This window comes from Cebus imitator, unplaced genomic scaffold (assembly GCF_001604975.1).
Source record: "Cebus imitator isolate Cc_AM_T3 unplaced genomic scaffold, Cebus_imitator-1.0 Scaffold147, whole genome shotgun sequence".
In the NCBI taxonomy this organism is placed as follows: Eukaryota; Metazoa; Chordata; class Mammalia; order Primates; family Cebidae; genus Cebus; species Cebus imitator.
This window is the reverse complement of record NW_016107462.1, coordinates 3,622,216-3,640,353: the sequence shown is the minus strand read 5'-3', so window position 1 is coordinate 3,640,353 and position 18,138 is coordinate 3,622,216. Positions and strand designations below refer to the sequence as shown.

General features: G+C 36.9%; 1 protein-coding gene across 14 annotated transcripts in view; it reads right to left on the bottom strand.

The window, feature by feature from the left end:
* Positions 1-475: 475 nt before the first annotated feature.
* MITF (melanocyte inducing transcription factor) overlaps positions 476-18,138 on the bottom strand; it is a 222,923-nt gene continuing 205,260 nt past the window's right edge. For 8 of the 14 annotated variants that reach the window (XM_017542787.2, XM_017542793.2, XM_037743569.1 and 5 more), the window contains 4 exons: positions 17,621-17,695; positions 13,096-13,171; positions 9,078-9,225; positions 476-3,975 (listed from right to left, as the gene is read on the bottom strand). In XM_017542787.2, coding sequence (XP_017398276.1) covers positions 3,574-3,975; positions 9,078-9,225; positions 13,096-13,171; positions 17,621-17,695 — 701 coding nt within the window. In that variant the 3' untranslated portion in view covers positions 476-3,573. The remainder of the gene's footprint in view (positions 3,976-9,077; positions 9,226-13,095; positions 13,172-17,620; positions 17,696-18,138) is intronic. The other 6 variants (XM_017542788.2, XM_037743570.1, XM_017542794.2 and 3 more) reach the window with 1 other exon arrangement.

Below are 18,138 nucleotides of genomic sequence, written 5' to 3'. Positions count from 1 at the left end.
ATATTCAAAAAAAAAAAAAATGCAACCAGGAGCTGGCAGCCTGAGTATATTAAGCTTTCATTATTGTAAATTTGTATTTTAAAAACCCAATATCTTTTCTGTAAATATGCAAGGGTTTCTCTGACAATTTCTCTTTTTTAAAGCCACCTCTCACTGAAACATTTTAAATAAAACTCCTATATCTAAAATGAAGTCTTGGCATTTGGGAGTTTAAAATCTCCCCAAATTCTGAGGGGGATAAAAAAGCTGCATAATTATAGCTCATCTGAGTGTAAGTCATAAAGTAATCAAAAATGTTTAAAACCAAAAAGTAACATCTTAGAGTGGCATTTTAAACAAAAAAAAGTACTTACTGGCACTTTAAAATTTTTCATGCAATTTGTTATTCATTAAATCAGAAGAAAATGTGCACTACCATTTTTTGATAAGGCAAATAACATTCAAAATTGGCATTAACACAATAGGCCATCACTACTATGTGAAAAACCAAATGCTTTAATGAGGCTATCAAGAACAAGTCGATTATTTCATTGGATACATTAATATCGATCCATAATATACAGTGCTATGGACCACACAGAAATTACTGCTGCATCCAACAGCAGGTGACTATTACTAACATTACAGTACCAAGCATCCGCAAGAGACAGTCATTTGTCATTTATCAAGAAATAGGGCTTTTTTCTACTGTTATTGACATCAACTTTTTCCCAGTGCATTTTTCAAAAATATTAATAAGTGCATTCCTTTGTGCTTTATATCTTTTAACTTCCTGTGTATTGTATTTGTTCTTATTGCTTTATTGTTTAAAAACAATCAGAAAGAATTTTGTCATCCTATATATGACCAGGTTGCTTGTATGCTTTTTGGCAAAGTCAGAAGATTTGGTATTTCCATTGCCCTACCCAGAGGCAGACGGACAATTTTGGCATTTTGGTCCCTCCATATGGAGGTCCAACCTCGAGTCACAATTCTGCACCCGAGGATAGGGGGAGTGGTGTGGATCATTTTCTCGTTACAAACGACAAGCCCAAACCACTGCCTCTTGGCTTAACTAGTCCTTAAAACGAATCCACACTCTATTTGGCAAAAAGAAATAAATAAAACCACCCCCAAGATTGCAGCATTCTCCTGGGCTTGCTCACCTGCCACCTGCAGAAATTGTCTCTTAAGGAGAAGGGGACGGGGAGGCAGGCAATGGCAAAGTCAGGAGTTGCGACAGTCAGGGTAGTGGTACAAGATGCCATACTTTCTTTCAACAAAGCTTTCTACATGGTTGCTTAACCATGGTCCTGTTCCCTTGGCCATAGGTTAGTCAACCTTGCTTTATTTTTAAAAACCCTCAAAATCAGCTAAGGAAAACTAATATCATAGCATCACGACCTTCAACTTTTGCATCCAGCGCCCGCCCCCCCATATAAATATGAAGAGAAAAATAGACAATGCTATGATTGTATCAGTGAATACTATGGTACAATTAGCTGTTCATGCAGATTTGCATCACTATTCTAGGAAAAGAGCTATACAGTTAAGGGGGTTGAAAGAATGGGAAGTAATTTTCCCTACCCCCTTAAGTAATAAAGCTATAAAACTGATAGCATCACCAATGTTTCCAAGGATTCTCATTGCCCAGCGTGCATGGGAACTATGCAGTTGATTATTTTTACCTAAACCATTCATTCACACATCTGACGATCACTCCTTCTCTATGAACCCTCCATCACCCATCACCAATTCACATTTGACATTTAAACACTTTAAAAAAAAACCCTCCTGAATAAGGTTTCCTGATGAAAGAAGTTGGCACTCTGTCACTAAAATATATTTAATATTAAAAATATCTGAAGGAAAATTGGAAGCTCTTATATTGTCTACATAGGCACCATGCTACATGTTCCTCTTGACTATAGATACCATCTTGAAACTTTCCCCTACATTACAGTTCAGTCAGTGCTAGTCCAAAAAAGACTACTGCTATATTTAAGGCACTTCATTCTGAATGGATATGCTTTATGCCACTTGCTATTCAATTGTAGGCTGCTACTGAGAAATTCCATTCAACAGCCTGGCTCATAACACTATATGGCATCTGTATAAAACATTTAGGCTTGATACATGTGACACTACTGTTATTGCATAGGACTACACAAGTAGATAATGCACTGAAACTAACTTTACAACATTGCTCCTTGTTAAAACATGGTTATCAAGTAACAGTAATTTGCCAATACAGTATTTCTTTCTTTAAAACAAAATTCAGCAACTTTGCTGAAATAAACCCCAATTAAATGACCATAATGGGCGTATTAATGCTATGGTTATCCGTCTCCAAGAATATTGCTATTTTCATACACTAAAAATAAATATGTAAGTTTATTCTTTCTAGAAAGCCTGGTTTTAACCTATTAATACTACACCTTAAAATGTGTCTAAAAACAGTTCCGGGTGAGACTGTAATGTACAAAATATTCTCAAAGCTGTCTTTTAAACACAAGACCTTGCATAAAAGTTTTCTTTCATGGGTGTACAAAGAATGCGGAAAACTACCAGTGAATTGTAAAAATATTGAAAACTTGCCATTTTAAGATGCATATTCTTACAAATTAATACAAACATATTGAAAAGAACAATGATAATAAAGAATCTGTACAAAGCAAATGAACAGTAAAACATAATTTAAAAATAAAAATAGTAAAGCCAATTAGAAATATGCTCAGTTTGGTTTTCTTATCAAAAGCAAAAATGAAAAAAAAAAAAGAGTAAAACATACTTTCAGTGCTCCTCAACATTTTACTTTGAGAGGACATTAATTTCCACTTCAAAATAAAATATATCTTACGAAAAACTGAATCACACTCATTGATGAAGAAAACTGTAACAGCACAGAATAAAAGAGAGCAAGATTAGACTTTATATGTCAGAGCCTTGGTCTAACTCCCTTCAATTTCGGTTGGTATCAGTTATGTTTTCTAACCAGATGATTCTCATGAAAAGGCTGCATTTTTTGTGTGTTTTACAGAATACAGTATTTCTTTAAGTAGTCTGCAGTATAAACACGAAACAATGCTAGAGGGGTACTGTATCTTTAAGGCAGTACCAATGAATCAATACATTTATAAAATGGAAAAGGGTTAGTATGGATTCCTTTTCCTCTTTCTTTTTTTTTTTCTTTTTGGTTGCTTTACATTCTTTCAATTAAACTTTACATTTAATTTCCAAGGAAGTCACAGGCATAAAAACCTCAAATCAAGTTTCCCCTGAATAAAAATGGACAGACATTTCTCTGATGCAAAATCCTCTTGCTCAGAAAGCTAAAGTCTGTGGAGAATTCAGTTCACAGATACTGCACACTTATTTGTACAATACTTTGGAGGCATTTGTAGTTGTAAAATAGAATATACAAGTCTGTTTCACAAAATTCTAAAAATAAAATATATCCTGGGCTATTGATAAAGCATGAAAAAAAATTTCATATTAAAGGAAAATTATCAAGAAAACCCCTTCAGGTAAATTATTAAATCTATGAATCAAGAAAGGAAGCAGTTTGTGCGAATGCAGTGCAGGGAGGATTGGCTAACAAGCATGCTCCGTCTCTTCCATGCTCATACTGCTCCTCCGGCTGCTTGTTTTGGAAGCTCCGGGGGACACTGACGAAAGGAGTGGATCAGTGACGCCAACAGGAGAAAGAGTGTCGTCCATCAGGATGTCTTCCAGTTTGGATCCCATTTTCGTGGGGACGCTATAGGCTTGGTTGGCCTCGGTCCCAGTTCCAAGGTTGTTGTTGAAGGTGATGGTGCCATCCGTGAGATCGAGAGTTGTTGTACAAGTTAGGTCTGCATGATGCTGAAGGAGGTCTTGGCTGCAGTTTTCAAGAACGGGTTCTTGCTTGATGATCCGATTCACCAAATCTGGAGAGCAGAGACCCGTGGTTGGAATAAGGGAAAGTCCATGAGCTCGAGCCTGCATTTCAAGTTCCTATAAAAAGAGTAAAGATAAAATACTGAAATAGGCAGAGCACAGAGGACTTTTAAGCCTGTAAAATCACTCTACATGATACTATAATGGTAGGTGCATGTCATTAGACATTTAGCCAAACCCACAAAATGTACAACACCAAGAGGGAATGTAAAGTATAGGCTTTAGAGGATAATGAAATGTCACTGCAGGTTCCTTGATTCTAATAAATGTGCCACTCTGGTAGGGAATGTTGATAATGGGAAGGCTGCACATGCTTGGGGGCAGGAGGTATATGGGAAATATCTGCAGCTTCATCTCAGTTTTGCTGTGAACCAAAAACTGTTCTAAAAAATAAAGTCTATTTTTAAAAATCAGATACTTTGGATGGCCAGGCGTGGTGGCTCACGCCTATAATCCTAGCACTTTGGAGGCCAAGGCGGATGGATCACCTGAGGTCAGGAGTTCAAGACCAGCCTGGCTAACATGATGAAACCCGTCTCAACTAAAAATACAAAAATTAGCTGGGCATAGTGGTGGGCTCCTGTAATCCCAGCTACTTGGGAGGCGGAGGCAGGGAGAATCGCTTGAACCCGGGAGGTGGAGGTTGCAGTGAGCTGAGATCATGCCATTACACCCCAGCCTGGGTGACAGAGCAAGACTCTGTCTCCAAAAAATAACTAACTAACTAACTAAATAAATAAATAAATAAATAAAACAAATAATTGGAAAATAATAAATCCTCAAAATAAAAGTTTTTTGTTCTTTTAAATTAATAAGTTCTGTATAACCTATAGTAGAGGTACCACTGATAGTATGTGAAATAAATTTTAGGTGTTTATAGATTTGATTATGTGTGCAAAATAGAGAGAGATGGTCTCTCACATATATTAATGTTCACACTGAGGATAAGTTGAAAAATATAAAAATGAAGTTTTAAATGTGAGCTAATAATAATATTAAGTAAAGAATAATGTATTTTCATGGTCCTTCAACTGTGCACTGAGGTCCCCACGGATGCTGCAATGAACTCACAGAGCACTGGAGATGTGCTACCTTTCAAGGGCAATGGCAATACTACCTAAGAAGTACTAAACTCAAGACAGTTCTCTTTCAGCATCAGATTGAAACGCTATATACTTTTCAACCACATTGTACCATTGCAAAGTTGAGCTTTTGGCAGTTGCCATGATTAAAGAAAAACAAGTGCTGCATGAACATCATTGTGGACTGGGAAACAAAGGTGGTGGCGTCCAATCTGATTCCAAGGCTTTAGAAGTTGTGCAGTGCCCAACAGGCACACACATCCAGTTAGTAAGTACTGTGGTTATTTAATAACAAAATAAAAATGATGTTTTCCTTTCAATTGATATGTTTTATTTTTTCAAATGGCTACCAAGTTGACAGAACCTAAATACTTAATAAGTTGTTTGGACCTAACAAAAAGAGTAGGTATTTCTTTGGGTCTAGGGAGATGGTAAAAGATTGCTAAAACCCTAACAGTGCCATAAAGTAAAAAAGTTTGGGTAGTGACAACAAAAGTTATCAAAGTTCTATGCAACTAACTAAAGTTTTAGAAGCAACATTTAACCCATCTCACCAAGGGAAAGGGGAAATATGTTTTTTAACTCAACAAGTAAGTTCTCATCTATAAGACGAACAACTTTTTTCCTTTTCTCCTCACATACATTCCTATTATTGGCTAAATTGTGTCCTGGAAAAAATTTGAATGTTGAAGTCCTAACCTGAACACCTTGGAATGTGACTGTATTTGAAGATAGGGCCTTTAAAGAGGTGATTAATTTAAAATGAGATCATACTGGTGGGCCTAAACCCAGTAGGACTGGAGTCCTTACAACAAGAGGAGGTTGGGAGAGGCACACACAGAAAGAAGACCATGTGAAAACACAGGGAGAAGACAGCCATCTACAAGCCAAGGAGAGAGTCCTCGGAAGGGACCAGCCCTGCTGACAACTTGATCTTGGACAACCAACCTCCAGAATTGTGAGAAAATAACTACTGTTTCCCACCCAGTCAGTGTCACTTCACTACAGCAGCACTAGCTGACGAACACACTTCCTAAATGCCATTGAGTCCCACTGTATCTCATGGCAAAATGCCTTCCAGACAAGCTCTTTCCCTTTTTCCTTTCTGAGTATCCCTGGGCATTCCTAAAATGAACCATAGAGACTATAATTGAGTCCTGATAAACATTCTGCTTCTCCATTCAAATGCTATCCCTTCCATGATTGTGAAACAATAACATATAGCAATAGAATATAAATTCAAAGCAAGTCAACTTTCCTTATCAGGGAGGAGAAGGACTCTCCACATGACATGGCCTTTCAACCTTTGCCCACAAGCTGAGAAACATATGTGCCTGAAAAGCCACATTCAGTCTAAATTCAAGGTTTTGGGGTCTGCAAAATCCTTTTTTGGATGCAATTATGAGTAAAAGCCAGGAGCTTGAGATGTCACACAAGTATCTTCAAGTTCCTTTACATAATCTCCAGAAACATAAGTTTCTTCAGGCATTATTTTAAAGCCCTGGGCTATTTAATACCATGGCAGTTCCACTGATATTAGGGCGTCATGCTCTTTCTTCTGTGAAAACTTTTGTGTAAATCACTTAGAGTGAAAATGAAAGAAAGCCCTTAGGCCCAGGCTGAAAACATGGACTCCTGTAAATCTACAGCACATGCTAGTAAGAACAGCACCTCCACACATGCAGATTGTCTTTTCAGAAAAAGAATAATAAAGTTGGATTAAGAGAGGCAAACATCTCACTCTAATCCTTTGTTGTTTAATTAAAAATATTTATTAGTTGATTAAAGCATTACTCAGATTTCTAAATAAGGTGATAAATATCATCTAGAGAACTCTGGCTTTATTGCATCGCAGAGCTTTCCTAATTAATAATGTTTTCTGTGATATGCAAAAGTTCTAAAGGCTGCCTCACACCGTCATTGGAAGAAAACCAAGAGAGCGTCACCATGGAATTTCCAATGCACATATTTCACAATATTCGTATTTCATATGAATATACATGTTTGGAGCCCTAAAATAAAACAAAACCTAGTTTCTCTTTCAAAACAGTTATTATATTTTAATACTTGTAAAAGGAAATGACACATTAGTACAAGCTGCTTTTTTTTTTTTTTTTTCTGAGACACAGTCTTGCTCTGTTGCCCAGGCTGGAGCGCAATGGTGCAATCTCGTCTCACTGCAACCTCTACCTCCTAGGTTCAAGTGATTCTCCTGCCTCAGCCTCCCAAGCAGCTGGGATTACAGGCATCTGCCACCAGACCCAGCTAATTTTTTTGTTTTTAGTAGAGACGGGGTTTCACCATGTTGGCCAGACTGGTCTCAAACTCCGGACCTTGTGATCCACCTGCCTCAGCCTCCCAAAGCACTGGGATTACAGGTGTGAGCCGCCGTGCCTGGCCACAAGCTGCTTTTATAAATGGGTAGACTATGTTCAAGAGACTAAATACCTTCGGCTACTTATTGAAGAGACAGAACTTAAAACCAACAAATGAAGCCAAAGTAGAGGAGGGGAGGGGAAAGTAAGACTTTCAAATTACACACAACCTCTACTTCACTACCCAGAGTCTAAATGCACCCCTATGGAGGAGTGGCTTCCCACCTCCCCGCCCCACAGCCGAGGAATCGCTGCAGTGAATGAGAGATGTGGTATCTCAAAATATAAGCATTCAGAAGACTGGAGACCATTATTACAAATGAATTGCTCTGTTCGAAAAGTTCAACTTCCAAGAGGAACACCACTAAGTGAAACACAATGGTATCTAGGATGTCATATTTCTCATTGCTGTTACATAAAATAGCTCCATGAATAGTTGCACTGAAAAGTTGAAAGACAACCCTTGCTTTACGGCAAAATCTAGTAAAAGGTGTGTCAGTCTAGTCAAGAAGAAGATATAGTGTCATTAACTCTTTCAGATAGGTTGTGTTCAAAGTCAGCAAATTAAAATTACCCTCACAAACCCCATTTGGTCAATAACAGAGAGTCTGTTTTTGAGAATCATTTCAGAGGAAATAGTGTCCTTTCACTCAGCAAGAGAGGCCGAGCACCTGAGGGTAGTTCCAGGAGCTGATACTAAAGAGGAATTCCCCATCTCCTGCTTACCCTGGTGCATATACTCACTGAACGCGATGACGCACAAGTGGCACATGGTTAATAAAATTAGTATGTCTTCTTCTAAGGGCATATAGTTTAAGTTAAAGATATATATGTGACAATTCCAGCATTTATAACTATCTCCAAGAATTATGTCCTTAACATAAGATCCTGTGGGTGTCCCCAAGTTCCCTATAAACACACACTTTGACCATCGACTGCTTCCCCGACCCTGCAAATAGTAAGGCATATTCTTACTTAATGTGTATAGTCAGTGCTTATTTTTTTATGTTCTATAAAGTCACTGTGAACACTGAACTGATGAACACTGAAGCACTGTTCCTAGGGGAATTGCAGGGTTAGGTTCCTGTGAGACCCTAGTCATAACACTTAATCTTGTTTTATGTATACTTCTGTTGAAGGTAACCTTATGTAACATATGTTGTTGACTCATGAATATTAAACTCACGGCTAATAGCACTGTAACTTATACCTGAACGAAGCTTATCCAACACCTGTATTTTCTCTGTAAGGCACATCACGGCCTTCTTGCCGTCAGGAACTCTAGACAGCACTTCAGCATTATGCTTGGGGGTCACTATAAACAGCGAAATCACCAACAGAAACCACAAAAATGTAGAAAGCACTGAACAGACCATGAAAGAAGCACTTGTTTGGAGGATGAGAGTTGCAATAAAAAAGCAGTGAACCTCGGGTAGGGTCACTCGACCTCACCTGGAAATGCGTGCCATGGGCAGCTCAAACTTGCCACTCTGCACATGTCCAAGAATGACTGTGGATGTGCCACAGATACTGATTTTGGAGTTACAGGTAGGCAAATTCACAAATACAGAATCCACAAATAACAAGGTTTGACTGTCTTAGGATCATGTAAGTCAACTCCCCTACGGCTCATCGTATCCATTTTTCTCCTGTCTTGAAGCTGGTAACAAGCAGTAAACTTTACACAACTCAGGCCGTGTACCTGTATTCTGAGCAACAAATGCCGGTTGGCATGCTCCAGTTTCTTCTGTCGATTTTCAAGTTCTTTTGCGCGTTGCTGTTCTCGTTGCAACTTTCGGATATAGTCCACGGATGCTTTTAAAATGGTTCCCTTGTTCCAGCGCATGTCTCTGCGATGAAAATGAAGGAAAACAGACATTTTTAGGATTTGAGGCTCAATGAAAATTCAATATTTAAAGCATTCCATTTCTCTTTTTCTGAACATTTATTTCTTTTATTTCAATAGTTTTGGGGGAATAGTGGTGCTTGGTTACATGGATGAATTTTTTAGTGGTGTTCTGAGATTTTGGTGTACCCATCACCCAAGCCATGTGCCCTGTACCCAGAGTATAGTCTTTTATCCACCATCCACCTCCCCCTGCCCCTCTATTTCCCTCAAGTCCTCAAAGTCCATTGTATCATTTTTAAAAGCATTCAATTTTAAAGATATAATAACCAAGCCAGGCGTGGTGGCTCATGCCTGTAATCCCAGCACTTTGGGAGGCTGAGGTGGGTGGATCATGAGGTCAGAAGTTTGAGACCAGCTTGACCAACATGGTGAAACCCTGTCTCTACTAAAAATACAAAAATTAGCTGGGCAAGGTGGTGTGCGCCTGTAATCCCAGCTATTCAGGAGGCTGAGGCAGGGCAATCGCTTGAACCCAGGAGGCAGAGGTTGTGGTTAGATGAGATCGTGGCACTGCACTCCAGCCTGGTCAACAAAGTGAGACTCTGTCTCAAAAGAAAAAAAAGATAAAAATAATCATACATTAATAATAGCTACTATTCACGAGTGTTTGCCACGTGCCTAATGTTGCCCACCCCATTTGTATACATTGTCTTACTTAACCCAGACAAGCACCTTGTGAGACAGAGATTTTGTGCACATGTTGAAACACAGACAATTCAACTTGTCCTAGGCTCCACAACTACCATATAGTAGAGCCAGGACTTTAGGTCTGTTGATTACAAAGTCAGTTTTCTTAAACACTATATTAAACAGTTACCGGTTTCTAAAACTATAAAAGTTAACACACTAAAAATAAACCATGGTAAAACAGAGCTGTGAGATCTCACTACTAAATTGTTTGTGGCATAAAACTGGCATCCTTCTATTTTTTTTTTTTTATCATGAATTATCATGGGCAGGTTATCTAGCCTCTCTCTGTATCTGTTTCCTCATATACAAAATGATGATACTATACTTGTGTAAGCAGCCTAGTAAGTATGTTATTGGAATCAAAGGAGCCACTTTACACAAATGTGCTGTTGGAAAGTTAAAAACACATTCAAATAATGGAACAGGCACTGTATTAAAGGCTCAATATAGTAATGCTAATAGCTATCTTTCGATAGCATTTACTATGTGCCATTTTCAAAAATATTTTACAACTTGTATAATCAAAACAACCTTAATGAGTAGGTACTAATATGATCCCCATTTTACTGACTGGAACCTAAAGCACAGAGAGGTTAAATAATTTGCCCAAGGTCACAGAGCTAGGAAGTGGCAGAGCTAGGAAGTGGCAGAGCCAGGAAGTCTCAGGACTCTGGCTCTCAACTCCCTGCTCTAAACCACTGTATCATACTTCCTTTCACGTGATTGAGTCCTCAAAGCAACTAGGCTAGGTAAGAAGACTTTGATGTCCCCTTTTTTAACAGATGAGAAAAATGAAGCACAAGAATGCAAGTATCTTCCCCGAAGTTAGATACTTAGTAAGAAACTGTTTTGGAATTCTAAGCCAGGAAGCCCAAAGTGATGTCTCTCAGCTCTTAATCAGTAGAGCTTCAATAAACTTGTATATGAGAGAATTAAGAACACCATTAATACGCAGGTAAAAGTACTTTAAAAAAAATAAGAGAGCACTCCAGAAAAAAAATAATGAACTATAATTACATAAGTAATATTTCTATATTGCTTTAAATTATCTGAATCCTTTTATAGACAATATACATCATAATGATGACAAGCATGATGATGAAAACAAAAACAATGTGATGTATGGAGAACCATCCAACCCATAAAACCAGATTGGAAGTATCAGGTGGAACTGATGAGTGGAGGGTCATTATATAAACAAGTCACTAAACAATTGATCCTCATATGAGTTACATTAAGAACAAAACAGACGTTCTCCCATGAGAGGGACAGTTGCAGGCCCCAGAGAATTCCCTGGGGTTGATCCCTGGAGTCTGAACACCAAAGATGGCAACCCAGGCAAACGTCCTGAGATATCCGAAGTTAGCACAGACACTTAATATTCAGAGCAAAGATCAAAGTAAGAGAAGTAACTTTGGCAGCTAGAGAGAAATGTAATTAAAATAAATGATGTTTCACATAGGCTAGCAAGATGAGAAATCAAAATTGGGATATTTGAGCAGTCACTCAGTTTAAAAGACATGATTGTTTCAACCAGTTATCTTGGGTTTTGCTTCCTTGTGAGATCCAATCAATCAATTATGCTTCTGAGTTTAAGAAAGGGTTTTCAAACTTTTTTTGCTCGGTAATAAGAGGGACTCTTTTTTCATAGAATAGTATACACAGGTCTCCATTACATAAGATCAGAAAAGCAGACTTGCTCTGGTGGGAGAAAAGGTATAGGGCTGAGACCCCAGTCTGTAAGACTGTGTCTCTATAGCAGCCCCAAGGTACATTATAGAAACCTGGTGTGGGTTTAGATTATAGTCAGTTTTATCTTAAAACAATGCCTACAATTAAAGATCATTATCAGTTCAGATTATAAACACATAAGTATTCTAATACAATGGGGAAAGAAGATATGCAAATAGAGGCTTTCACTACAGCCCCATAGTCTCATAATATGTTGCTAAAGAGATTCACATGCTACAGTTTAAAAGAATATGCTAAAAAGTGAAAGCTGATAAAGAACAGGAAAATGGGAATTCAATTTCAACTATCATGCAAGACTGACTATAGGAAATGAAGGTCACAGCCCTTTAGTAGGATAAATTTGTGCTGCAGAACTGAGAATTTGAAATGTTTCGGGTTTGAAAAAGCCTTTCCTTGAAACCTGGGAAAGCAAAACGTTGAAGATGAAATTGTACGTGTACATTCATGAAAATCACCTCACAATAGGTAATGGTTTTATTTTGTTACAAATTCTCTAACAATAATGTGAATAGCAAATTTAATAAGGCTTGCATGAATAATACTTGATTTTATCTTTACATTTTATTAGGTAGCTAAAAGGTCATATTCAAAGGCTAATTTCATAGAATGCCTGTGGGGGCCATTAAAATGTATACATTTTCTAGCCCCTTGCTTCAAATGGGCCAAGTTCTTATGGATAAAAACTGTGTGTTTGTTGTCCTATCTGCTGATGTTGCAGGTAACTATAGGCTGTTAAGAAAGACTTGAGAAAATTATCTTCACAGCTGGTATCTCTGAAAGGGGCAGGGTAGGTAAAGAGAAACCACAAGCTGAAATCCAAATTAGCTGACCTGTACTTAATAGGAGGATTAAAACATTACTTTCTTCCCCTTGAATGGTAAAACATACAAAGAGTAGGCAAGTTTTCATAAAAACAATTGACCTTTTTTGTCTGTTGCATATCATTAAACTTGAAGTCTCTAATGTCTGTTCATCAGTGCCTATTTAGAGATACTGTACAAGTCAAAGAGGAAACAGTCAACAAATCTAGCTTTAACAGCTATTGAAAGCACTGTACTTCATGAACCATTAAAGGAATTCTTTTTTTAAGCTCAGTATTTGTTTGCAAAGAATTCTTAGGTTTCAGAAAGACACAACCAAAGCATCTAGGGTTTAACAGTCCTTTTGCACAGTTCAATGCTTTTGTCTTGAAATTTTAGTTTGATGAGACTAACCTCAAGAAAGGTGTAAGAAGAATTCAGGAACAGAACCAAAGGGAGAAGGGGAGACTTCTTAACTTTAGTTTTTACAACCGCATTTTTTACAACATACGAAAAAATATTCAGATATGAAAAATATATGATGCAGATTAACATGCAATTGTACTCACGGATCATTTGACTTGGGAATCAAAGTACCTAGTTCTTTAATGCGGTCATTTATGTTAAATCTTCTTCTTCGCTCAACTTCAAGAAAAGAGCACAGGAAAGGGCTATTAGTAACAGTGCCATGTATGCATTTAGCATATCTCATCAAAGGCATATGTATATTAACTTCACCAGGTCAGGACAATGGAAACCTGAACCAATTTTATCCCTATTTTTAACCATGTTTTTGGTATTGCAGTTAAAAATAAGCGACCTTTCTTATACATGTGATTTCTCATTTGCTCTTTTAACAACCCTGAAATCAGTTATTATCCTCAGTTACAAATAATGAAATTGCCTTGGAGATACTGTTATTAGGGACTTGGCGAGGACATCCAGCAATACTTGGTGAACAGCCCAAACTCTAACCTAACCCTGTAGAACAGAAGTCAGCAAACTTTCTGCAAAGATCAGGAAGTTAGCACTCTGGCTTTGTGGGATAAGTAGCAAAATTTAGAATATTATACAGGTATTTACTTAACTGGAGGGAAAACAAATTTCCACAAATTTTTTTCTGACAAAATTCAAAATATAATAATTGAGTAGAATTTTTTACAAGGCAAATCTACTCATGAAAAGCATTAGAATTTACTTGTCATGCTGAAATTTACATTGCATATAATTTTCATATAACAACATATTTTTTTTAGCCTGATTGGTTGATTGATTGAGACAGAGTCTCGCTCTGTTACCCAGGATGGAGTGCAGTGGCATGATCTGGGCTCACTGTGACCCTTACCTCCTGGGTTCATGCGATTCTTGTGCCTCAGCCTCCTGAGTAGCTGGGACTACAAGCACATGCCACCATGCCTGGCTAATTTTTGTATTTTTAGTAGAGAAGGGGCTTTCACTATGTTGGCCAGGCTGGTCTTGAGCTCCTGACCTCAAGTGATCCGCCCTTCTTGACCTCCCAAAGTGCTGAGATTACAGGCGTGAGCCACCGCGCATGGCCTTTTTTTAACAATTTAAAAACGTAAAAAGCATTCTTAACTCATGGGCCACACAAAAAAACCTATGTGCTACCTAACAGAAACATAATTTCTAGCCTAGTGCTACCCAACAGAAATATAATATAATTTGCGTATGTAAGTTTAAGTTTTCTAGTAGTCCTATTTAAAAAGTAGAGAAAGAGATGAAATTAACATTTTATTAAACCAATTATGTCCAAAATATTATTATTTTAACAGGCAATCAATATAAACATTTACAAATTAAATATTTAACATTATTTTCTTCATTCTAAGTTTTTGGAATCCAGGGCGCATTTTACACTTTCAATTTTACATCGCAATTTGGACCAGCCATATTTCAAGGCTGAGTATGCATCGGTGGTGAATGGCTACTGTATGGGATAGCACAGCCCTAGAACTGAAGTCTAGCATTTTTAGCTATACCAGGCATCTTCATAGCATTCCTATTTTATGAATCTAGGTGTAAGTTCAACTATCATCTTCTTAGGGGAGGATGACCTAATAAGGCACATGAAATGATAAATGTCTCTAATTAATGTAGTCAAGCAAATAAATTCCTAATAATTTGTAGTCTAAGAAATTGGATTAAAACTATTAGTATTTACTCTAAATACTGTAATATATGCTTCTTCTGGATCCACTAACATTCTGTACACTAAGATAAATAATGTTATTTCCTGCTTTCCCAATATAAATGGCAGTTTCTTTGGCTGAGAGATTATTCCAATGATGAAATCCGTTTTATATAATACTAAGTCCTACCATTAGACTTTAATAAAATAGATACCCTAAGTGAAGTTCGATGATTTTGAAGAAGGAATTGTGGGGTCCTTGATCCACTAGCTGACCTTCCCCAAAACTCTGAAGTATGACACTTTCTTCTTCTTTTTTTCCAAGCACATAATAAGCATAAAATTCCTCTAGCCCCTCTGGTTCCTTGCTATTTCTCAAGCAAGCCAGACATGTCCCATTGGAGGACTTCATACAGCTGTTCTACCTGCCTGGAACATTCAGCCTCCAGATATGTGAATGGCACTGCCCTCACTTCCCTCAGGTAGACTCAGGTTACCTATGAGACTTTCTGGTCACCCTCTTTGAAACTGATCCACCACCTCCTATGCTCATGCTGACACTATACTCCCTTGCCTGTCTTTTGACTTCACATGGAACTTTCTGCCATCCCATATTCACATATCCCATTTATCTATTTCTTATGTTTATTCGCTGGTGCATTCCAAGCAACTGTGTGTCTGGCAGATAGTAGGCCCTCAACGAATACGTGTTAAATAAGAAACAAAACATTTAAAATGGAATCATACTAAAAATGACTCTGCATCTATCTTTTTTTTCACTCACCAGCATATAGCTGACATCTTTCACTGTCAATATTTAGGTGTACTACATTTTATTTTTAGTTCAGTGACTTCCCTTTCCAACCACTTATTAGAAAGATGATATAAGATAGTAAGAAAATTCAAAAAATACAAAGGTGTATTAAGGAAAAAGTAAAAGCCAAGTCTTTGTACCATTCAACATCTATATGCCTGGGTAAATTGTCACTGATAAGGGTGATCTCTAGATCGTCTCCCATGCACATACACATCCACATAAACATACACACAAGCACGTCTCTCCCCAGTGTGTTCTTTTTACACATTGGGATATTACAGATATTATTCTACCCCTTGCTCATCTCACTCAGTAATACATGGTAGATGACCCCTAACTCAAAGGTAAGCTTCTCAGGATGGGAAACTCATCTTCTGGTTCACATCATACAAAACAACAGCTCAACATATATTAATGGCTGAATGGAGTGAATAAATGAATGAGTGAATAGTTGGATATATCCTTTTATACATTTTGGCAAGTATTCTTACAAAATAAATTCCTAGAAGAGACACAGCTAGACCAAGGAGCAATCTAACCCTCAGTATTAATTCCCAGTGGTTGGGTGATACTTTTAGATTGCTTCATAGCCTTCAGAGTTTGAGTGGATCATGTTTGCACTTTACTGACAACCTTAACCTTGAGAGTTCAGGTGCCTAATTATAGGTATCTATTGTTTTTCATAAGATTCAACTCGGTTTTCCACATCTCACTTAAGTAGTTTTGGATAATGCCTAATTATTTTGTTTCTAAAGTGTTTTAAAGGAATTAATATCTTGGGGTAAAATTACTTAGAAGCTGGAGGAGGCCTTCAAGATAATAGTTTATATCTTTTGGTGAAAAGATAAGGAAAACTTCTTACACCTGACATGAGAACTGGGGAGGGGCGTAGCTCTTAAAGTGAAAACCAGCACCCTCAGGACCCAGCAGTTCTATTTGTCAGTTCCATTTCTAACATAGAGAAACAAACTTTCTTGTACACAAAGACACATATAAAAATGTTCACTGTGGCATTGTATATAATAGGAAAAAACTAGAAACAACATAAACACACAGAAGTTGGGAAGTTACTAAATACCATACAGTCACACTGTAAAATACTATACAATTTGTTTTCAAAAGGTAGATAGATCCAGATTTCTAACAGCAAAAGGTTTTCAAAACATACTGTTCAGTAGAAAAAAAAAATCAACATAAAATGGACAACATAATACAGTCTGTGTTAAAACATATAGAAATACATATTATTTCTTTTCTGTGTGCATGTGTCTATATTCTTAACATATAGAAAAAGGTCAGGAAGAGCAATGCCTAATTGAAACCAACATGCATATTCCTGGGAACTAAAGGAGAACTCTGGCCTTATTGTGTTATTTTTATAAGGAGAAAGTGTTTGTATATGACTCACATTCTTAAAAATCAATTTAAAAAACAGAGGATATGAGGCCATGAGATGAGAAATTCACACACAAAATATTTCCCACCTGCAAGCCCAATCCTCCCCCTTTTTTAAATCAGTGCAACTTTGTCTTACTTGTTTATAGTAAACAAAAATTGAAGTATTCATAGGAAACAACGTCAAGAATTGATCAAGGGTAAATTGAACACATAAAAATAGTTTAAATGCTTTAGGACTTTTGTTTTTAAAGTCACGAATAACATCAGAAATTTAGGAGGCTACCTCATGCATTTACTCCCCTCTTCAGATCTGTTTCTTTTTTTTCTTTCAGATCTCACTGGAGAAGGTGCTCCCCAAATCCCCTTTTGTTAATAAGTTCCAGTGTGAGCGATACTTATAATTGGGAAGTTGGGGATCAATTCTCCCTTTCAGGAAAAAAAAAAAAAAACAGAGAGAGAAACCCCACACTATAAACAAAATAAATAAATAAATAAAAACTCTTCAGAAATTGAAAATAAGTATATATACAAAATTTAATTTGATCTGAGATAAAATATGGGGAAAATATATAGCTTGGTTTCTGTAAAATACAATTTTCTTCCATAAGAGATAATTCTAACAGCTGTAGAAATTAACTTTCCTCCACAGAATTTCTGGAAACATTTTTCATACATGGGGGAACATTAACTCTAATATCAAACATCAAGAACATAAATAAAACCAACTTACTCAAGTTGTGATTGTCCTTTTTCTGCCTCTCTTTGGCCAGTGCTCTTGCTTCAGACTCTGTGGGAAAAATACACGCTGTGCACGTGAATGAAGTCATTAGAAGTTGGAACTGTTCAAGGTTGCACAAAATGTAAACTACAAAATATCTCATTTCCCAACATATGGAAGCTTATCTGACTTGACTCTAAGTAAAAATATGTTTTTTTTTAAAAGATATCTTTTAAAAAACTTGCACTTCTTCAAAAGCAATATATATATCAAATATACAGTAGGCAAAAACTGCCCTTCCACAAAATGTTAAAAACCCAGTAAAAACGATCTGTGGCACGCTGTAAACATATACAGATACTAGCAAGAAAGACATCGACAATTAGAAAACTATGTCAATTTGCTGTTGATACAGGAGTCTGATATGTTTTGTTTTCAGGCCATAGAACCTTTCAGTCCTTTTTTTTTTTTTTTTTTTTTTTTTTTTTTTTTTTTTTTTTTTTTTTTTTTTTTTTTTTTTTTTTTTTTTT